We start from the raw sequence: 23400 nt of genomic DNA on the forward strand, positions 1-23400 counted from the left end.
AAAAAAAATGTAATCCCCACAATGAATTTGCAGAAAGGCAGAAAACGCTTCTCTGAATATTTAGTTGAAATTCCTCTATGTACTGCAAAGTTTTTCTTTCTATTGCTTTCCCATCAGGTTCTCGGAGGGGTGTGTGTGTGTGGTGGGGAAATCATTCACCAGGCATCGCATCCAGTATGTATTTTTTTAGCCATCTCCACATATAGGCCAGATCTTGCTGTGTTTTCCTGCAATAGCAAGATATAGGCTTCTTTCCAGGCTGCCCTGAACATTGTAAAAGCAAAATGCTGGAGCAGAAAATAAAACAGCTACCCTGTAGGCTGGCTCAGTTTCTTCTGGATTAATGATTATCCCAAAAGAACCAAAGGAAATGGGTGAAATTAAGTCAATGTGGAAAGGTAAATAGATTTTTCTTAGTTGTAGGGTCAATACAATAAATGTACATTTATTTATTTATTTATTTATTTATTTAACGTTTTTCTATACCGGCATTCGTGATTAAAAATCACATCATGCTGGTTTACATATAACAGGGGGAGTGAGTCAAATAACAGAACATTAACACGTGCGAAGGTCATAAAGTTACATTAGAACAGGGTAAAGTCTAACTGTGGGAAAGAATTGGATCAAGAAAACTGATCAGTTAAGGAATAAATATTTACATTATATTGTGAAGTCTCTTAGAGGATGTAGTTGTCATTCAACGGAATCTGGGAAGGCTTGCTATACATATACATACAGTATATGTATAGATTCTAGCTAGGAACTTAGGTTTTCAGTTTTTATTTTATTTTTCCTGGGAATTCCAATGCTATAACAAAAAAAAAAAAGGTGGAAAAATGACTTTTCCACTGATTTTTCTCCTGTGTGTTTAACAAAGTCATTTTCCCACTGATTTTTGTTTTAAAGCACTGAAATTCCCAGAAAAAAATAAATAAATATTGAAAACTAAAGTCCCTAATTATAAAATCCAGGACTGTCTCCCTTAGCGGGAGTGCGGGAGTCCATGTGCGCATGGTTTCTGGCATGCACACTTGGATGCGCCGATTTTATATTGATGTGCACGTGAGTGCAGACTCACGCACGCAAGGGGAGAGGAATTTTCTTGGAAACGCGCAGCAATGCAATAGGTCATTTTCCCATTTCCCTCCCAGGGAACTTCCTAATCCCCTAGCTAACCTGCCTGTCTTTTCCCCCTCTCTTCCCCAACCCCTAAAACCACCCTAACTACCCTTTTTTTTTTTTTAATTCTCAAGTTACCTGCTCAACAGAGCAGTAGTAAGTTGCGCATACTGGCCAGCTGCCGGCGTGCGCTTCAGCAGGACAGCGCCTAATGGTGCTGTCCCAGCCCGCTCCTTTCTAGTTTGCTGGCTCTTCCGCACGTACCTATGAAAATGCCCGTGGAGCGCTGCCCGACCACACACGTACCTCCTGGTATTGGCGCACACTGGTGTTTTAGCATGTTCATTCCGAACATTTCAAATAACATGCATATGTTTCATGTTTAAATATTTGAAGTAAATGCAGTATACGTGAAATATAATGCTGACTTTCTTTCATTTTCACAAAGTCTTATTTCCTTCAAAACAATTTCAGTGGAACAGAGCACACTTTTTCCTCCTTTTTCTGCTACATGAATCTATTTTTCTTTCTTGATATAATGCAGATTTCTATGCTCACAAGGAAAGATGTGAGTAGTTTTTCAAGTCTGATTCTGTTTTTCCCTTTTTTAAATTTTTATTTTGGCAGTATGGTGCACCTGTTCAGACCAAAGACTCATTTCTGAGGATTCCTGCCCCACTTGTATCCTCTCAGTGCACAGATGATAATCCTGCAGGTAGGGAATATTTAAATACATTTCTTTGCCCCTCCTTCTTAAAAATGTCTGCTCCTGTTTTGTTTCATTAGCTGCTAAGCAGTTACTTGGTAAGCAGACCCTGTGTAGTCTGCGTCTGTGTGAGATATGTCGTAATTCCCAGCGCTGGACTACGAGGTGTAATGCTGGGTAGACCTTGTTTCATGGTAGCTGATTTTGTGGGGTGGTTTTTGTGTTGGTCAAATTTTTTAGTTATTACTAAAAAATATTTCTTGCTGCCTTTTCCTAAAATGCTTCCTTTGATTTCTAGGTTTTTTGGTAAATCAGGATGTGATGTGCAGTAGACGTGTGAATGTGGAAAACTGCAACATTTCAGCTCTTAGTAAGCTGTTCTACTCCAGTGTTGCTATTTTGGAAGTAAGTTCTGCAAAGAACAGGAAAAGTTTTAATTCTTAGCACTTTCCTTCTTCAGCATTTTGGAATTTGACAAATTTTCTGAATATTCTGTAGTATTTATATTTATGCCACCCCATAACTATAGCTCTAAGCGGCTTACAAAGAATAAAAACCTTCATAATGAAAATAAAACAGAATAGACCAAAAACAAGTAAAACACAAACACCCATACAGTTTTCCTGTATGTGTGATTTTTTTTCAAACATACAGAAAAACAAGGTATTTAGGTGTAATATTCTATTGTAACATGTGCCAGAAAGTTTATTTTAAAAGCGACAGTACTCCTGAGATTTTTCAGAATAGCAGCTTGTTTGCTTCTAGGCCATTATAATGTTTTCATTTGGTTTTATTCTCTTGCTCTAATTTTTTGTTGTTTTAATGTATTTAATATCTTAAATTTTCCACTTATAATTATATCTCATTGAACAGCAGTCTCCTTCCCTGGGGTTGCTTGGCAGTTCATTCTGTATTCGTGATTTATATATATCAGTGTGATATTTGCATAAACTCCTTATGAGGGCCAGCACACAAAAGACCCCAGTTTATTTATATTCACAATAATGGCAGTGGCTATGTAAGAGGAACTTTATTTTCTGCCACTGCTGCTTGCAATTGATAAAAATGCTTTGGCAGTAACACCATTATCATTAACTGACTCTCTCCGATGGCTGCTGATGTGACTTAATGTGAAAGAACCAAACACAAGTGGATATAAAGAATAACCAAGGTGAGTTGGTAAAGGAAGACTCGATTGAAGGAGCTGGTTTTGGTAAAAGGTAGGAGCTGGTTGACAAATTGAATGTCTTATTTGATTTCCTGCGATTAGCTGAAACTTCAGTATAGAAATAAGCACAAAAGGGAGACCAAGATGGCCGCTGTGTAGTGTGCACGTGTCTACAGCAGCTCCGGGTTCCTGGAATCTCTACCTTGGCTGAATCACCTTTTCTTTGGACTTTCTTGCCTGAGAACCGATATGCCTCACACAAAGAGGAAAGCCAAGGTGAAAAATATTACTTCGACTCCTGTCCTAAATTAAGGCAATCCCGGATAGAGGCTATGTTCGCGAGACCTCAGCTCGGACAGCCGGGGTGAGGAGCCACTGGGGAACTCGGTGAGGAGTGGCCACTGAGCCCCTTGGCAGGAGAAACATTCCTCAGCCCCGGCGCCCCAACCCACCGTCTGGAGTTATGGAAAGAATGGACTTACCACCTCGTTGAATTTTCGTGCCCAGAGAAGAGCTGGGGAAATGCCGAACTCTTCGGAGAACCCGGAAGATCAGGGTTCCAGGGGCCAAAAGGCAGAGGCACAGCTTCCAGATGTTGCTGGAGAAGGCCCGAAGGAGGTAGGAAAGGAGGATCATAAAATAAGAATTTTATGTAATGCCCCCTTTATAAGACCTCAGAAAATAACTTTGGAGGAAATATGGAATATGCTGTCAGTGATGGATAAATCCATTAATGTGTTAACTTCTATGATGCAAGAAAGCATTAATAAGACTCAGAATTTGGATAACAGAGTAATAAAAACAAAACCTCTTTAAAAGTTATGGAGGGAACAATAGATGTTATGGAGTCTGTTCAGAACAACCTTATAAGATCAGAAACATTTCATATGGATAAAATGGAAGTTTTGAAAACCAACTGAAAAGGGCAAATTTAAGGATTTTAAATTTTCCAAAAACAAAAATGATTCCTGCTAATGATCTATTTAAGAGTTACCTTTTGAACATCTTAAAATTTCCTGATCAGGCACTACCTGCAATATCCAGAATATACTATTTGCCTCAAACCAGAGAAGAAAACACCAAACAGCAAGAGAAATCAACGGATCCTTTTGCAGATTTATCAGGTATATTGAAGAAATCATATGAGACGCTTATTGAAACTAGAGCTATTTTATTAGTTTAGTTTACCTTTGTATCTGAGAGAGACTCTGTACTAAGAATGTATTTCCGGCATCAGAATCAAAATTTCTATGGCCAGCAGGTTCGAGTATTCCCGGACATTGCTAGAAACACTCAAATTAGAAGGAAAAAGTTTATTGCAATGAGAGGAGAGGTCATATCTAGAGGGGCAAAATTTGTACTGTGTTTTCCATGCAGATGTTTGATTGTTTATCAAGATTTAAAGTATGTTTTCAATGATCCTGATCAATTACGATCTTATTTAGATTCTCATCCTAAATGTATCCCACCGTGGGTTGGTATAAATGAGTAGGCTTGGGGTAACTACACTGTTTATTTGAATTTGGATACTATTACTTTGTTAAATGACCACTTCATTTACATCTTGGTCTCCCAATATTGCCTATAATGAATGTTCAATCCCTACAGAATGTTTTTTCTTACAATATGTTGTAGATTTCTACTATGGTTGTTTCTAAATTCTGGGAATATTGTATCTTAATGTATGGTGAAAATTCAATTAAAAAAAAAGAAATAAGCACAAAAAGGCAGCTAGGGAGACAGAAGGGTTCATGAAACAAAACTGTAGAAAAGTACACTTGACATCCCGTATTCTGATAGGCAAAACTCAATGTTCAAATAATAACAAGTGGACTATTTCATTTTCATTATATACATATTCTTGTCAACAAATCTTTAATTTTATGTAACAATTTTTTTCTAGGTTCCTAATTCAAATAATACGGTAAGTACCTTTTATTTTTTTAGCATTGGCTTGTTTAATACATGAAGGTGTATAGATGCAGACAGGCCAGGTTAGCAAAACAGGCAATTACTAAATCCAACAATGCCCCTCTGTCGATCAGCTTGTCACTGTTCCATTGTAGCATATGTGTAGGTCCCAAGAATGAAATGGACATAGAATATGATTATGGATAACTTTCATTAGACCCCCATGGGATTTTCACCCTCCCTTCACTTCTTCACAGTTAATGATCCTCTGTGCTTAGCCCATGTTTTCTGGAATTCTTATCGCCTCCATTGGGAGGCTGTTCTGTGCATCTGGTGGAGAAATATTTCTTACATTACTCCTGAGTCTACCACCTTTGAGCCTCATACATGATCTCTTGTTCTAGAGCTTCCCTTCCACCAGAAAAAAATGCTTTAGCTTGTGCATTATTTTCACTTTTCATAAATAACAAACAAAAAGACCAAGTATGTGGTAGGGTGCAATTTACATTTTAATATCCCCATGAAATCTTTCTACTCATTTTATGCTGAAGAGCCAGCTATAATATTCCAGCTTGCGTGGCATTGTGTAAGGTAGCTGTACACATGCATGCAAACACATCTCTGGGACTGCTTCCTGGCTTGCATGGGAGATCCGAGGTTGGGCTTCCTGTCCATGGTGATTGGTCAGGCAAAGGTGATGTAATTAAGCATGGGATGATGATTGCTATCTCTACTGCAATTTAGATGGTGTCAAAGGAGTTGTTCCCAAATTCGGTCCTCAAGACTCTCAATCACATCAGGTTTAATAAGTAACCAAAAGATGACAATTGGACCAAATGTATGCAAAAGTGCTTCATGAATATTCATTGTAAGTATCCTGAAAAACAGGGTCTTGAGGGAAGAAGTTGAGAACCCCACTGCACTTAAGGGTCCTGCCACCACGTCAGATTTCCCATTAAGCCAGCAAATGAATCTGTACTCACCTGAGGAAAAGAGGGAACAAATGGAGGCTTATGATGTGAAAAGAAGAATGCCTTTGAGGGCAGAGGGAAGAGGAAGACTTGGAAAGAGATCTATTCCAGAGTGGTAAATCAGCAGGATAGGAGGTCAAATTAGCCCAAAGCAGCAGGGGACTGGACCTTGTCTGTCAGCCAGCTAACACATGGAAGGACGTTGGGCTCCCCTCAGAACAACTTTCCCAATCGAGCTGTAGGGTATCACTATCAATGCAGTCTATACGGGGTGGAAGAAATTTGGATGAACTTTCATGATTTATGCAGAGTTAGGAGACGTCAAAGAAAAGATTTTTATTTTCTTGCAGATTAATCTAAATGGAACACTTGACCTCAACAGCAGTAATGGCTTTCCTCAATGGGACAATACTTCCCAAGTGTGCAGGAATGTCGTTCTTGGGGTAGGTGGATGTATTTATTTTCATTTTTATATCCTGCCTATTCACAGCAGTGTTTTATCATTAATCATCCATATTTCCACCTTCATGGCATCCTCAAATAGTGTTGGGGATAATCTTAGGTTAGGGATTAACTTTTTAATATATTTGTCAATGAGTGAGGTGATCAAATTTGCCAGTGACACAAAATTATTCAAAGTTGTTAAATCACAAGAGGATTGTGAGAAATTGCAAGAGAACATTACAAAATGAAAGACTGCGCATGCAAATTAAATTTAAAGAGGACAAGTGCAAAATAATGCAATTGAGTAACCCAAATTATAGCTATACAATGCAAGGTTCCACATTAGGAGTCACCATTCAGGAAAAGGATCTAGATGTCATCACTGAAAAGACATTGAAATGTTCTCAGTGTGCAGCAGCAGCTAACAAAGTAAATAGAATGCTAGGGATTATTAGGAAAGGAATGGAAAATAAAACGGAGAATATCCTCATGCCTCGGGGTCGCACAATCTTGAGTATTGTGTGCAGTTCTGGTCACCACATCTCAAAAAAAGATATAGAAAAATGAGAAAAGGTACAGAGAAGTGCAACCAAAATGTTAAAGAGGATGGAACGATTCCCTTACGAGGAAAGGCTAAAGAGGTTAGGACTCTTCAGCTTGGAGAAGAGACTGCTGAGGGGAGATAGAGATTTATAAAATAGAGAGGAATGGAACAAGTAAACATTAATCAATTGTCTACTCTTTCAAAGAGTACAAAGAATAGGGGACACACAATGAAGTTATTAGGCAATACATTTAAAACTAATAAGAAAATATTGTTTAACTCAATGCATAATTAAGCTCTGGAATTTGTTGCCAGAGGATGTGGTGAAAGCTATTAGTGTAGCTGCGTTTAAAAATGGGTTGGAGAAGTTCCTGGAGGAAAAATCCATTAACTATTATTAAGGTAGAGTTGCAGAAATCCACTTCTTGGAATCTTTCTACCCCTTGGTATCCTGCCAGGTACTTGTCACCTGGTTTGGCCACTGTTGGAAACAGAACACTGGGCTTGATGGACCTTTGATCTGACCCTGTATGGCAAATCTTATGTACATTTTCCTTTAACTCATCATTATTTCTCTGCTTAACTCAGCTAATAATAATTTGTTACACTGTAAAATGTTTTCACATGTTACCTCTAGCTAGTAGAGGTACAAGGTGACATTTCAGTTCATCTCTCTGTCATGAGAATATCTCTAATATTTTATTTCCCTGTAAGTACCAGGATCAGTCCAGACCGCTGGGTTATGCTTCCCTTCCAGCAGATGGAGTCAGAAAAAAGCTGAAAAGCACCCCCAGATAACCCGGTGTGCCACCTGCGATCCTTCAGTATTTCTCTGACTCCAGTAGATGAAGGATGGCATAACCTGCGGTCCTGATCCTTTGCAAAATTCTTTATTTGATTGATTAATAAGTGAAGGGTGTATCCTAACTTTAGTACCTTTGACTAGATCATCTTGTAGTAAGTAGTGAAAAAAAAAAAAAGGGAAGACTGAGATCACTTTGTAATAGCAGGCAAGGCTGGGCTCCTGCCCTTGGCCTTAATACCCGGAGAATATTGACACAGCCCAGTGAGTTGGGGGGGATTTTACCGGTGGGCCAGTCCCTCCCCCCCATACAGTGCCAGAGACGTCTTAATTCCTCTGGTGGGAGCTACAAATTGTATATTAAGCCCAGGGACGTACATTCCCCTGGTTTAGTAGCTCTGAAAAAGAAAAAATAAATACATAAATAAAAGACAAAGGATAAGTCTTTTAAACAGAGCGAGTCTGCTGAAATCTCCCGGGGCTCCGGAGAGGGTGAATTGCTTCACTCAGCTGATTTTCTACTTACGGCTTAGATCGCCATGCCACGAGGATCGAGATGTGCAGCATGTGGAGAGCCGGCAGCACAGCTTTCTCGGGAAGGCCTCTGCTTCCGCTGTATCCCCGGGGGCGAGGGACCTTCACAGCTGCCGATTGCAAGGAAAAGATCAGCATTGCAGCAATCGTGCGGCTTAGGCTACAGTCAGACAGTTCACAAGGAGAGGCCTGCCCTGTCCCCGACAAGCGCGGGAACTGCGGCCATTTTGCCCGATTCGGAGCCCGATGCTGCGCAGGGCTCAGATGCACAGGGGGAGGGGATTTCCCGCCGATTTCATCGCCTACGTTAAGCCCCCAAAGACCTCGCGATATGGGACATGATTGTTCTCCTCCTGCCATGCCTCCGGGGGGGGGGGGGGGGGGGGGCTCTTAAACTGAGAAGAAAATGGGTGCTGTCTCTTTATTTTACTGCTTCACAAAGCTTATATGGCGGCTGAAGCAGACTTGGATGGGCAATATTCTCCTCCTGCTAAGATCCCCAGGCCTGCGGAGGATTAAGGGGCTCCTAGGACCCGGCCTTCCCGTCCCGCTCCTGACACTGAGCTATCGGCGCCTTCCACTCCTCCGGGGTCCGTGCTTCTGGACCCCTCCCCGGTGGATACAAGCGATGATGTTGACAATGCCACTCTGGTGGAGGGGGATAATCCGCGGGTGCTCCGATTATTTCATAAGGAGGAGCTAGACCCTTTGATTCCTCATGTGCTACAGGAACTAGATATTCAGGCTCCGCAGCCGATGACAGATCCTTCTTCAGGGGATCCTGTTTTGTCGGACCTGCGGGCCCCTCCTAGAACTTTTCCTTTCCACCCGATGCTTTTACAGCTTATGACCCGGGAATGGGATGTGCCTGAAGCCACCCTAAGGGTTAGTAGGGCCATGGAAAAACTTTACCCGCTGCCGGACGAGTTCTTGAATCTTCTCAAGATCCCTAAGGTGGACGTGGCCATCGCCAAGTGCACCACGGTTCCGGTAACAGGAGGAGCAGCTCTCAAGGACCTCCAGGATAGAAAGCTGGAGGTTCTACTCAAGCGGATATTTGAAGTATCAGCCCTCGGAGTTAGGGCGGCCGTCTGTAGTAGTCTCATGCAGAGAGCTACCCTTAGATGGGTTCAGCAATTACTCACATCTCAAGAGCTCCCTCCGGCGGAGGCAGAACAGGCCGACCGCATGGAAGCGGCGGTTGCTTATACAGTGGACGCTTTGTACGATCTTCTTCGTACTTCTGCGCGCACGATGTCCTCGGCAGTTTTGGCAAGGAGGCTTCTTTGGCTCCGCAATTGGTCGGCTGATGTCTCTTCTAAATCTCAGCTGGGCGTCTTTCCGTTTAGAGGAAAGCTATTATTTGGAGATGATCTGGACAACTGATTAAGTCCTTATGGGACAATAAGGTTTACAAGCTCCTGGAGGGCAAGCCCAAGCAGTCTCACCCTTTTGGTGTGATCCGGGGTTGTTTTCCGGGGTCAGCGCCGTTTTCGTATGGGTAGGGACTCGTCTTTTTGCCCCTCGGCAAGGTCTCAGGCTTGGGCTCATTCCTTTCGTGATAGACGACCTCAGTGTAACGGATCCTCCCAAGGATTTTCCTCCAACAAGGCTTCCCAATGAAGGTGCACCGGCCCATTCCTCCGTTCCCGAGTTCGGGGCTGGCTGATGTTTCTTCTAAGTCTCAGCTCAAGGCTCTGGGAGCGGTTGTCCCAGTGCCACTGAACGAATATCGGACCGGCAGGTACTCCATTTATTTCATAGTCCCCAGGAAGGAGGGCTCCTTCCGGCCGTTATTGGACTTAAAAAAAAAAAAAAAAGTCAACAGAGCACTACGGGTCTCTCATTTTCGAATGGAGACGTTGAGGTCCGTCAATGCGGCCGTCCACAAAGGCAAATTTTTGGCTTCTTTGGATCTGACAGAGGCTTACCTTCACATAGGAATCCGAGAGCATCATTGAAGGTTTCTGTGGTTCATAGTCTTGGGCGAGCATTACCAGTTTCGTGCACCGCTGTTCGGTTTAGCGACGGCTCCCCGCGTCTTCACCAAGGTGATGGTGGTAGTGGCAGCGTGTCTGCGGCAGGAGGGGATCTTAGTTCATCCCTATCTGGACAACTGGCTCATTCGGGCGAAATCGGAAGACCTCTGCAAGGTGGTGGTGCAGTCAGTTTTGCATCGCCTCCATTCGCTCGGATGGGTTGTCAATTTCTCCAAGAGCCAATTGGTACTGTCCCAGGTGTTGGAATTTCTGGGAGCACGGTTCGATACGTCTGTGGGCAAGGTTTTCCTACCTTGGGAGAGGATGGGCAAACTAATGTCTCAGGTTCGATATCTTTTGGCCCTTTTGTTGCCCAAGGTATGGGACTATTTGCAAGTTCTTGGTTCCTTGGCGTCTACTCTGGAGTTGATTCCCTGGGCATTTGCTCATATAATGCCTTTGCAGAGGGCATTGCTTTCCCATTGGGACCCCAAGTCCGAGGAGTTCCACTTGCCCTTGCCCCTTCTGGATCCAGCCAGGGCCAGTCTAGAATGGTGGTTGATCCCCGATCACTTACAGCAGGGAATGGATCTAGAGAATCCACAGTGGATGATCGTGACAACGGATGCAGGCCTTTCTGGTTGGGGGGGGCAAGTCTGTCAGTCATGATCAACACAAGGTCAATGGACAGTGCAGGAGTCCAAGTGGTCCATAAATCAGTTGGAGACGAGGGCGGTTCATCTAGCATTGCCCCATTTTCTCCCGCTAATCCAGCATCGTTCGGTAAGGATCCTGTCCGACAATGCGACAACTGTGGCTTACATAAATCATCAAGGGGGAACAAAGAGTCGGCCAGTGGCCGCATAGGCGGACAAGTTGATGGTCTGGGCGGAACGCAATCTGCTCCGGTTGGCGGCATCACACATAGCCAGAGTGGACAACGTCCAGGCAGATTTTCTCAGTCTACAAACGCTAGATCCCGGCGAATGGGAACTGTCCGAGTAGGCGATGCGGCTCTTGACTTGCAGGTGGGGAGTCCTCCGGCTGGATTTGATGGCGACTCAGCTGAACGCGAAAGTGGCTCGTTGCTTCAGTCGCAGAAGGGAGCACAGGTTGCCCTGGTCCTTCTGTGGCCTCACGACGCGCTCCTCTATGTGTTTCCTCCTTGACTGTTGGTGGGGAAGGTCTTAAGGCGAATAGAGTCCCACCGGGGGCCGGTTATTCTCATAGCTCCAGAGTGGCCATGGAGGCCATGGTTCGCAGACCTGATCAACTTGGAGGTAGATGGTCCCTTGCGTCTCGGTCACCTACCGACTTTACTCCGACAGGGTCCAGTATTTTTCGATCAGGCGACTTGCTTTTGTCTAGCGGCTTGGCTTATGAGAGGAGACAGTTGAGAAAGAAGGGCTATCCGGATGCGGTGATTACCACTCTACTATGCGCACGAAAGACCTCTACTTCTCTCACCTTCCACACGAAAGACCTAGAGGTCTTTCGTGTGGAAGGTTTTTGATTCCTGGTGCAGTGAGTTGAAGGTGTCTCCCCGCGCCAGACCACTATTGTGCACATTCTCGCGTTCTTGCAGGAAGGCTTAAAGAAAGGACTGGTGTATAGCTTGCTCTGGGTTCAGGTAGCGGCGTTAGGCTGTTTAAGAGGTAATGTTGATGGTACGTCCATTGCAGGACATCCGGATGTGTCGCGTTTTTTGAAGGGAGCCAAACATTTACACCCGCCGGTGCGTGCAGTGTGTCATTCATGGTGTTTAAATTTGGTTCTCCTTGGGCTCTGCGGTCCTCCCTTTGAGCCTATCAAGCGGACTATGTTGAAAGATTTAACACTCAAGGCGGTGTTCCTCGTGGCTATCTGTTCAGCCAGATGAATATCTGAGATTCAAGCGTTGACTTGCAGAGAACCGTTCTTGCGAATCTCGGACTCTGGGGTTTCGCTTCGAACGGTGCCTTCTTTTCTGTCGAAGGTTGTATCGGCGTTTCATATAAATCAGCCAGTTGAGTTACCAGCTTTTCCAGATTTGGATAGGAATTCTCCTCAGGCTCAGGATTTGAGGAGACTGGACGTCCGCAGGATACTTCTGCGGTACTTAGAAGTGACTAATGCTTTTTGATTGTCAGATCATCTTTTTGTCTTATGGAGCAGTCCTAAGAAAGGGTGTAAGGCTTCAAAGACTACTATTGCCCGATGGTTGAAGGACTCTATTGCTTCGGCATACATATGTCACGGGCAGCAAGTGCCAGATGGTCTTAAGGCTCATTCGATCAGATCTCAAGCGGCATCTTGGGCAGAGAGTTATTGTGTTTCACCACAAGATATTTGCAGGGCAGCTATTTGGAAATCTTTGCACACGTTTGCTAAGCATTACCGTTTGGACATCCGGGCTCTGAATGTTGATTCTTATGGCAGCAGTGTACTTCGAGTGGGACTCTCCGGGTCCCACCCCTCTTAGGGCAGCTTGGGTACATCCCAGCGGTCTGTACTGATCCTGGTAAGTACAGGGAAAGGAAAATTGGTTCTTACCTGCTAATTTTCATTCCTGTAGTACCAAGGATCAGTCCAGACGCCCGCCCAGGGGTATAGTGTTCAGGAGAGTCCGCTCGATTGGTTTTGGGTTTTTTCTCTCTGCAGTTTTTAGACTAACCTGAAGATTTTTAAGCAAGCTTATCCATGGAAGCATTTCAGTCTGTACTCTTGTCCTGTACATAGTTTTCACAGGTTATTGTTCAGCTAAATTCTCTTGATCTAGTCATTGGTTGTTTAAATTTACTTCATTCTGCTTTGATATTGATTATACTGAAGGATCGCAGGTGGCACACCGGGTTACCTGGGGGTGCTTTTCAGCTTTTCTCTGACTCTAATCTGCTGGAAGGGAGGCATAACCCAGCAGTCTGGACTGATCCTTGGTACTACAGGAATGAAAATTAGCAGGTAAGAACCAATTTTCCTTTGACACATTCAGTCTTCTTCCTTATTTGAAGCTAGAAATTAAGATAGAAATTTATTTTGTCAGTCTAAAATAGGTACCACACAACTGAGTATTGTAGATAATGGCTAATCCATGTTCCCTAAAGATACTGAGGGCGATACCTGGGTGAATTGGCTGTTTAACAATTGCCCACATTCAATGTGGAGAAAGTTTGTGTGCATTGTTCTACAATGTGAAGTTTTACCTCTGTGCAGAAGCATTCTGGGGGTAGGGGGCAGCAGAGTTAGGTCATTCCTTTTCCTTGGATAAAGTACTCGCAGAAAAAAGCAGGTCCAAATGTCTGCAAGCACTTTATTCCTCAAAGCAGTTTTCAAAGTATGGTGCAATGAGCTCTGCACAAAGTTTCAATGTGGACAAGTTTGAAAATTGTTCCCACTTTTTAAAGTCTGTCTCCTATTCAAAATACATGTTTGTGTGCAAGTTTTACCATGTATTATCTTGATCGAGCAAGGTTGGAGCTATTGTCTCAGCATGCTTACCGGATAATTTGTGTTATCTGCACCTGGGACCTCCGCATGTTTCTAGACAGAAATGAAGTGATTGTGCAGGGGATTTTTTTTAAAGATCAGTCTTGAGGAATGGGATGAATTTGAAAAGATTTGTTTGTAGTTGTGGCAAAACTAGAGTTTTCACTGTAATGTTATTTGTCTGTCATGTAAAACTCCTATAACAAGGCATGGAGCGGCAATTACAACCCTGAACGCTTTGCTGGGTAGACCGGATGACCACTCTGGTCTTTATCTGCCGTCATTGACGATATTACCGAGGTACATTAGTTATCCTTTTCCTGCCTCACTTTTATACTTCATTTTCTTTCAGGCAAGTTACCTCATTCTGTATACAGATGCAGGAAAGATAACAAATGCTTCTGTTTCTTTTATCCTCGGAACAATCAACAGAACCATGGTACCAATACAGCAACGCTTCCAAATTCGTTTCACTCAGGTAACTTATGAAGGTACTACCGTGTCACTGCCATATGACAAGGTCAACAAAAGTCACAGAGTGGAAACACGTTTAACCATCTTTGTCCCACAGGGCTTGCAATCGAATTATTGCAGAACATGATGATTTACACTGAAAATCAAAGCAGTTCTGAAGTCAGTGGGGATGGGCAGAGGCATTGTTCCCAGCAATAGTCACTGTTAAGGATAGCACATGGTACAGGGTTTTGGAAGAAGCTCTGATGTACGGCTCCCAACCTCAGAGCTATTGCTGCAGTAACCAGACTAGGAACAGTGGGAGGGAGGCTTTGTTTAAAACAGGAAGAAAATCCCCAGATAGTTATGAACAAAGATTCATGGCACTAGAATCCCAGTCCTGGTTCATGTTGAGGTGGAAGAGAAAGGAGGAACTCAGAGGCCAAAAATAAGCAGTTTTGGAAAGTTTAGGTATATTTCAGAACATAAGAACATGCCATACTGGGTCAGACCAAGGGTCCATCAAGCCCAGCATCCTGTTTCCAACAGTGGTCAATCCAAGCTACAAGTACCCAAATACTAAGAAGATCCCATGCTACTGATGCCAGTAATAGCAGTGGCTATTTTCTAAATCAACTTAATAGCAGTTAATGGACTTCTCCTCCAAGAACTTATCCAAACCTTTTTTTAAACCCAGCCACACTAACTGCACTAACCACATCCTCTGGCAACAAATTCCAGAGCTTAATTGTGCATTGAGTGAAAAAGCAGCCTTGCTCAACTGTATAATTTAAATTGGTGTTATGTTTATGTCATCTTTTTATGACTTTGCCCAAATTTGTCCTTGGTGAGTTACCAACTTCCATCAGTTTATGAAGTTTGAATCTACTAATTCCTTCACATCAGTTAGTAAAAATGTAATTATGGTAGGTAATATGTGTGTGTTTTTGTTTTTTTAAATAGCAAAACAGAAGTCCAGTCCCTGTTAGTGGAAATCCTGGTTATGTGGTTGGGCTTCCTCTAGTGGCTGGATTTGGCCCACTTGCATATCCTTCCTATGATTGTCAGCTTATATTACTTTACAATAGTGTGATCTCTCTGTTCAAACCTTTGATGTAGGCTGCTTCAGTACATAGTTGGCACTGCAGCACATACTGAGTGGAAGACTTTGCAGGGATGGCTAAATGTTGTGCTTGTTTTGATGTGTACTTATTTTGTGTATGACTGGTCAGCAACTGAGTCCCTAGAACTTACTAATTTTACAATAACTTTCCAGATCACTGATCGCCCAAAATAAATAACAAAGTTGTGTACAAAACATAAAGCATTCAAAAATTTCAATAAAATCCTATCTCTGTGAAATACAACATAAATAACAATACAATCACAAAACATGTTTGTGCTATCATCCCAGCTAAACCAATTACACTGTGTAGGAGTACTCACACCATCCCTCATTATCCCAAGCCTTACTTCAGAGAGAAATGTAGAATACAAGTTCCCTGTACGTACCTGGATCAGTCCAGACTGCTGGGTTTTGCCTCCCTTCCAGCAGATGGAGACAGAGAAAAACTTGAAGGGCACTTCCTCATAACCTGGTGTGCCACCTGCATCCCTTCAGTATTCCTCTGTCTCCAGCAGATGGAGGTGGTGCAGAACCTGTGGTCCTGAACTGCTTTTACAGTTAGCAAAAAAAAAAGGAGATATTAAATTCTCTTGGCTCAGCTTCAAGCAGGACAAAAAGAACAGGACTAGAAAGGTTTCATTTTTTTTTTTTCCATCCAGTTGCCTAGGAGTCCTGTTCCTCCCAGGGGGTCAGCAGGTCCTGGTGGGACCATCCCCCCTGGTTGCAGGTGCCTCTGGAGCTGGGGTTGGACCCTACCTGCTCCCTGGTGCACCTGGAAGGGGGGGGCCCTTCCAGGTGCACCGACTGTACGGGTGAGTGCCCTTTAAAAAAAAATAAAATAAAAATGGATTGAGCTGTGTGGAGGACTCTGAGGCAGTATTTTTCTTTTCTGCCAGTCACACCTTCGGCCTTCTGCTCCCGCTCGCTTCAGGGCTGATTTATTTTATTTTTTCAGCGTGTCAGCACAGTCTCTGCCATGCCGCGCGTGTCTCGGTGCGTGGCCTGCTGGGAGCTGGCTCTCTAGGGAAGACCTCTGTTCCTGATGTCTCCCCAGCAGGGAGGAAACATTGGAGGCGGCGGAAGGGGCAACGGCTAAGTCCCGCGCCGTGGGTGAACAGCTGAAGAGGCAGAGGGGGATCAGGCCAACCAGTTCCTGCTGAGTGCGGGAACGGTGGCCATTTTGGATTCCCTCACTGCCGCATCTGCTTGAGCAGCAGAGAGAGGGGATCTCCCACCACAATATTCTCCCCTGCATCTCAGTCGTGGGAGCCCTCAGGACTGTTTTCATGGTCCAGATTTTCCAGAAGACGACTCTGTTTTTCAGGTGGGGGATTCTGGGACCCAAACTGTTTTTTTCAGCGGACTTAGTGCTGCTAATGCACAAAGCCTATCTGGCGAGTAGAGCACAGGCTGGTGACACAGTGCCCAGTGGTTCGTTACCAGGCCCGCCTCCCCGGAATGTCTCCAAGCCTTCAAAGCCATGTGGCCATCAGAATTTGTAAGAGTCACAGTCCCTCGCCTCAGGAGGATCAGCCTGACCCTAACTCCCCCCAGTCTCTCTCAGGGCTTGAACCAAAGCGGCCCGTCGAGATGCAAGGTGACAACTCGGGGGTGGTTCGTTTATTTCTCAGAGAAGAACTTGACCCGATAATTCCGCATGTCCTAGATGAGTTGGGGCTTATGTCACCTCAGGATGTCCCGGGCCTCGACACGGTGGACCTGGTTTTGGCCGGATTGCGTGCTCCTGCTAGGACTTTTCCTTTCCACCCTATGCTCCAACAGCTGATGCTACAGGAGTAGGATACCCCGGAATCGGGCCTGAGAGTGGGACGAGCGATGGACAAGCTGTATCCGCTGCTTGAGGAGTCCCTGGAGATCTTAAAGGTTCCTAGGGTGGATGCTTCAATGTCAGCCGTAACCAAGCGAACAACTATTCCGATTGTAGGAGCAGCGACCTTGAAAGACCTTCAAGACAGGAAGCTTGAAGTCCACCTCAAGAGAATCTTCGAGGTATCGGCCATAGGGGTATGTGCTGCAGTCTGTAGCAGTCTTTTATACAGCGCACAAGCCTGAGATGGGTGCAGGAGCTCCTCAGTGCTAGAGAACTGTCTCCTCGGGAGTCTGAGCAGGCAGAGCGCTTTGAGGCCGCGATGGTGTATGGCGCGGATGCTCTGTATGACCTTCTCCGTACCTCGTCCAGGACTATGGTGTCTGCAGTTTCAGCCCGCAGGCTCCTGTGGTTGCGTAACTGGTCGGCTGATGTTTCTTCTAATGCTTGGCTAGGCTCGCTTCCCTTTAAGGGAAAATTTCTGTTCGGAGACTATTTGGAGCAATTGATAAAGTCTTTAGGGGAGACTAGGGTGCATAAGCTTCCCGAGGATAAGCTTAAAGGGGCTTCAAGATTCCTCCCTCCCCGCTCTCGCCTCTGAGGGCAGTGTCGTTTTTGGCAGAGCAGGGCGCTTCCCCGGGGGCAGCGACAGGCTCCATTGAGGTCTCAGTCGAGGTCCTGTTCCTTTTGAGGGTGCAGACCAGCCCATGACACCGTCAACTAGGGCTTCTCTGGACCCAAGTGCTCTCAGTGAGATAAGGCCGACCCATCCCTCTATTCCATTCATCGAGGGATGGCTGTCCCTCTTTCTCGAGGAATGGGTCAAAATAACGTCGGACCAGTGGGTTCTAAACACTATAGAGCACGGTTACGGATTAGAATTTGCTCGGCCTCTCCGAGACCTGTTTCTGCTCTCTCCCTGCGGACCTGCGGTAAAGAAGCAGATTGGTTCTCAAACCCTCAGCAGGCTGGAAGACCTTGGGGCCATAGTTCCGGTCCCCCCGGAGGAGTACAAGACCAAGCGTTACTCCATTTATTTTGTGGTGCCCAAAAAAGAGGGCACTTTCCATCCGATCCTAGACCTCAAACAAGTGAACATGGATCTCAAAGTTCCACATTTTCGGATGGAAACTCTGCGCTCAGTCATTGCGGCAGTGCACAAGGGTGAGTTCCTAGCTTCCCTGGATCTTACAGAAGAATATCTGCACATCTGAATCCGCGAAGGTCATCAGAGATATCTCCGGTTCATGGTCTTTGGGAGGCATTTCCAGTTTCGTGTGCTACCATTCAGCCTGGCAAAAGCCCCTTGCACTTTCACCAAGGTGATGGTCGTAGTGGCGGCATCTCTCAGGAAAGAGGGAGTGCTGGTACATCCATACCTGGACGATTGGCTCATCTGGGCAAATTTGGAGGATCTCTGCAGGCTGGAGATTCACAAAGTCTTAAACTGCCTATGCTCCCTCGGCTGGGTCATCAACCAGGCCAAGAGCCATCTGGTTCCTTCTCAAGTCCTGGACTTCTTGGGAGTGCGCTTCACACCCGGTTTGGCAAAGTCTTTCTTATGGACGAACGGATAACCAAGCTGATGTCGCAGGTTCGATGTCTCTTGTCGCTATAGGTTCCCAGGGTCTAGGATTACTTACAGGTCTTGGGTCCATGGTGTCCACTCTGGAGTTGGTCGTGTGGGCATTTGCTCATATGAGGCACTTACAAAGAGCTTTGCTTTCCTGCTGGGATCCAATGTCTGAAGAGTTCAACCTTCTGTTACCACTCACAGAGTCTGCCAGGTCCAGTCTTGGGTGGTGGCTTGTCCTCGACCACCTGAAACGGGGCGTGGACCTCGAAGTTCCTCAGTGGGTTATCGTGACCATGGATGCCAGCCTGTCCGGTTGGAGGATGGAGTGTCAGTCTCAGTCGTCCCAGGGCCAGTGGTCCATTAGTCACCTGGAAACCAGAGCGGTACGCTTGGCATTATGGCAATTTCACCCCCTAGTCCGCAATCGGGCAGTATTGTCCGACAATGCGACTATCAACCATCAAGGGGTCACCAGGAATCGTCTGGGAGCTGGGAAAGTGGAGAAGCTTATGGTCTGGGCGGAGCGTCATCTGGAGCAGCTGGTGGCCTCTCACATAGCGGGGGTCGACAATGCGCAGGCAGATTTCCTCAGCCATCAGCAGCTGGACCCCAGGGAATGGACGTTGTCCTGGGACATGATGACATTCATCTCTCGCCATTGGGGTACTCCTCATCTGGACTTGATGGCAACTCGGAAGAATGCAAAGGCACCACGCTTCTTCCGTCGCTGGAGGGAGCATGGAGCAGAAGGAATAGATGCACTCATGCTTCCTTGGCCCCATGACGTACTGTTCTACATGTTTCCTTCATGGCCCCTCGTCGGCAGGATCCTGAGACGGATAGAAGCTCACCCCGGTCCGGTCGTTCTAGTGGCTCCAGAGTGGCCTCTGAGACCGTGGTTCGCGGATCTAGTCAACCTATCCTTGGAAGGTCCTTTGTATTTAAGTCATCTTCCAAACCTGCTCTGCCAGGGTCCAGTAGTTTTGGATCAGGCGGATCGCTTCTGTCTAGCAGCCTGGCTTATGAGAGGAGGCAATTGAGAAAGAAGGGTTATCCTGAGAATGTCATATCCACACTTTTGCGGGCGCAAAAGACTTCAACTTCTCTTACTTATGTCAGGGTTTAGAAGTTCTTTGTCACTTGGTGTAGTGAACAAGGAGTCCTCCCTCGTCAGGCGTCAGTGGCACACATCCTTACCTTTCTGCAGAGACGTCTCAGCAAGGGGTTGTCCTTTAGTTCTCTCCGGGTTCAAGTGGCAGCCTTGGAGAGTCTTAGAGTCTGGTGGCGCACCCTGATGTGGTCCGTTTTCTGAAAGGGGCGAAACACTTGAACCCCCCTAGTCCGTCCAATCTGTCTTTCATGGAGTTTAAATTTGGTGCTTTGGATGTTGTGTGAACCTCCTTTTGAGCCACTCAAGAAGGCTACATTAAAGGACTTAACCCTCAAGACAGTGTTTCTGGTGGCTATCTGTTCGGCTAGGAGGGTCTCTGAGATTCAAGTTCTCTCCTGTCGTGAGCCTTTTCTGCGGTTTTCTGATTCTGGAGTCTCGCTCAGAATGGATCCTTCCTTTCTTCCGAAGGTGGTTTCTGCCTTCCACTTGAACCAGTCAGTGGAGCTTCCGCTTCCCACTAGGGAATTAAAACGTCTAGATGTCAAAAGAGTGCTATTGTGTTACCTTGAGGTCACTAATGCTTTTCGGGTCTCCGATCATCTGTTCGTTTTGTGCAATGGAGCTAAGAAGGGACATAAGGCGTCCAAAGCTACCATTGCCTGGTGGTTGAAGGAGACTATTGTTTATGCTTATATTTGCCTTGGTCGTTCAGTTCCGGATGGTTTAAAGGCTCATTCAATCCGGTCTCAGGCTGCTTTCTGGGTAGAGAGCCAGTTGGTATCGCCACAAGAAATATGTAGAGCAGCAACTTGGAAGTCGCTGCACACTTTTGCCAGACACTATCGGTTGGACGTCCAAGCATCAGAGGTCAACCCTTTTGGAAGCAGTGTCATTCGAGCGGGACTCTCCAGGTCCCACCCCAGTTAGGAAAGCTTTGGTACATCCCAGTAGTCTGGACTGATCCAGGTACTTACAGGGAAAGGAAAATTGGTTCTTACCTGCTTTTTTTCGTTCCTTTAGTATCACGGCTCAGTCCAGACGCCCGCCCATTGGGGAAGGGTGAGAGTCCATTCATTGTTTTCTATTTGCAGTTTGTTTTTTTTCCGTCAAATATCTTAGGTGATGCTGAAGAGGATTTTTTTTCTCAGTTGTACATAGTTTGTGGTTTCTTCTTGTCCTTGCTTGATCCTGACCATTGTTTCAATTGATTTTCTGCTTTGGTACGTTTAATACTGAAGATGCAGGTGGCACACCAGGTTATGAGGGAGTGCCCTTCAAGTTTTTCTCTGTCTCCATCTGCTGGAAGGGAGGAAAACCCAGCAGTCTTATTTCAGTGGTGTAGGTTTCTGCGGAAAATGTTAATGTGTAGCTTGCTTAGCGTAGCACTCTTATTTTCATTTGAATTTTTGGAAGGGGTCCTAGCTGTTTGGTTTCAATTGACCTAGAAGCCCCAAAGGGGCAGAATCAGTCTATTGGGCAATGCACCATGCGCCTTTATCTGTAACTACCCAAAGTTTTTCCCCTTTACTGCTGTTTTCTGTCCAGCCCAGACATTGAAGAAATCCTTGGCAGCCTAAAATGCGCATATGCAGTCTGGCCAGTAGGTGGCACCTTTGAGCAATGACTGAGACTCCTTCCCCCTGGGCTCTATGAGTGCTGCCTCTGCATTATCCCCAACTCAGCCTAACCTGAAAAATAAAAGTTGGGCTCAAGGATCAAATTCTGATCTGCTGCAAAATGGCAGAATGCACTCATTTAAAAAAAGTATAATAAAATGTCTTTATCATAACACTTCTTTATTCATATATAAAACATACAAAACATTTTGATAATGCTAAACTCCCAGGATGACTGAATTCACTTTTAACTGTCCAATTGCTTCCTTTAAATCCCAGCCACTGTTATGAAATGACTGGAGCCTCTTACATTAGAAATTAACTTTTACTTTGTCTTATTGATTTCCTTAACTTGAAATCTGTACATCTGGTATTATTCAGAGCACTAACAGATATGGGCAGTTTACAGTCCTCCAGAGCTACTCTAACCAGGACTGTTTGGCCATAGAAGGAAAGAGAACGCCGGTAGTGTTTGGTTATAACGTCGTATCTGGCTGTAAATTACGGTAAGGCCTGTCTTCTGCCAAATGAGCTGTTCTGAAATACTTCAGCTCATTTATAGCTGCTACCACCCATGAAGTTGTACATTTTTTTCTTTATTCCTTTCCACGCCGCTCTCATTGTCAATTCCATGACTGTCAGATAATTTTCAAACTGTCCACGTTGGGACAGAGGTGGACTTGGCACAATTTTCCAATGGAGAGGATACAAACACTTTTGAGGGGAAAGTAGACATGGACCTTTATACCTGCTTTTTTTTTTTTTAAAAAGGTGCAGATTGTGTCTGTCTTCTCTTTCTACGTTGTTTCTGATCCCACCTTAAACATAGGCTTGAGAATACCCGCTCTGAATGCAGCTTAAAAGTGCACATTGTGGACGGAGGCACATACTTTTAGCTGTATTAAGGAAGGACAGTTTTCAGACAACTCTTAACGGATATAAAATAGCTTCAAACATACCCTTCCTATGCTGTGTGCGGTAAGTAAAGGGTCGTTGTTGGGTTGAAGGGGTTCTTCAACCTCCACGACAAATTAGGAAAACTCTAGATTTCGTGGTTTTTTTGTGCGGTTGCCTTCTGTGGTCCAGCCCTTTAGTTTGACTGGCCACTTAGATGGCTTCCGTGTTTTATTCTTCAATTTTTATTAACAATATTTTTGCATTTTTTATTTATTTTGTACTGCTCAGTTCCCATGTGAGGATTTGTGCATTATTTCCCCGGTGCGCGGTGCGATCCGTCATTATTTGTTCCACTTATCTTAAATTATCCAATTGCCGCCGCTGTTAGTATGGGACCGCTCCCGCTTGCCCGACACTGGCCATGTTTCGGCAGTAGTCTGCCTGCTTCAGGGGCCTCGGGAATGGATTTCTAATCGCGGAACCTCCGTCGAACATGCACTGATGTCCTAATATTTTTGTAATTCATTCATCAATGTGAGCGGCGCCTTAGGACATCAGTGCATGTTCGACAGAGGTTCCGCGATTAGAAATCCATTCCCGAGGCCCCTGAAGCAGGCAGACTACTGCCGAAACATGGCCAGTGTCGGGCAAGCGGGAGCGGTCCCATACTAACAGCGGCGGCAATTGGATAATTTAAGATAAGTGGAACAAATAATGACGGATCGCACCGCGCACCGGGGAAATAATGCACAAATCCTCACATGGGAACTGAGCAGTACAAAATAAATAAAAAATGCAAAAATATTGTGAATAAAAATTGAAGAATAAAACACGGAAGCCATCTAAGTGGCCAGTCAAACTAAAGGGCTGGACCACAGAAGGCAACCGCACAAAAAACCACGAAATCTAGAGTTTTCCTAATTTGTCGTGGAGGTTGAAGAATTATATATTTTAGGAAACGAGGTTGGTTATTGTTTATTGAATACTGGGGTTGAAGGGGTTGGCAGTGCCATTCAGCTCAATGTGAGTTTGTACAAGCCCTTCGTGCACAAAGAGCAAACTTTTGTCTATGTACCCTCTTGCTTTTAAGTGTCACCTGCCAAAAGATTAGACACAAATAAGATTGTGTGAAGCAGAAAGGCAGCCC

At 45.0% G+C, this 23400-nt stretch overlaps 1 protein-coding gene across 2 annotated transcripts in view; it reads left to right on the forward strand.

Moving 5' to 3' along the window:
- The window catches only part of TCTN1 (tectonic family member 1), a 75280-nt gene that overhangs the window by 26917 nt on the left and 24963 nt on the right, over window positions 1-23400 (forward strand). The window contains exons 5-11 of one of the 2 annotated variants that reach the window (XM_029619187.1): window positions 1750-1837; window positions 2127-2233; window positions 4900-4920; window positions 6229-6321; window positions 13999-14124; window positions 15063-15145; window positions 21722-21862. In XM_029619187.1, the coding sequence (XP_029475047.1) occupies window positions 1750-1837; window positions 2127-2233; window positions 4900-4920; window positions 6229-6321; window positions 13999-14124; window positions 15063-15145; window positions 21722-21862 (659 nt within the window). The remainder of the gene's footprint in view (window positions 1-1749; window positions 1838-2126; window positions 2234-4899; window positions 4921-6228; window positions 6322-13998; window positions 14125-15062; window positions 15146-21721; window positions 21863-23400) is intronic. The other variant, XM_029619188.1, reaches the window with a different exon arrangement.

This window comes from Rhinatrema bivittatum, chromosome 11 (genome assembly GCF_901001135.1).
Source record: "Rhinatrema bivittatum chromosome 11, aRhiBiv1.1, whole genome shotgun sequence".
In the NCBI taxonomy this organism is placed as follows: Eukaryota; Metazoa; Chordata; class Amphibia; order Gymnophiona; family Rhinatrematidae; genus Rhinatrema; species Rhinatrema bivittatum.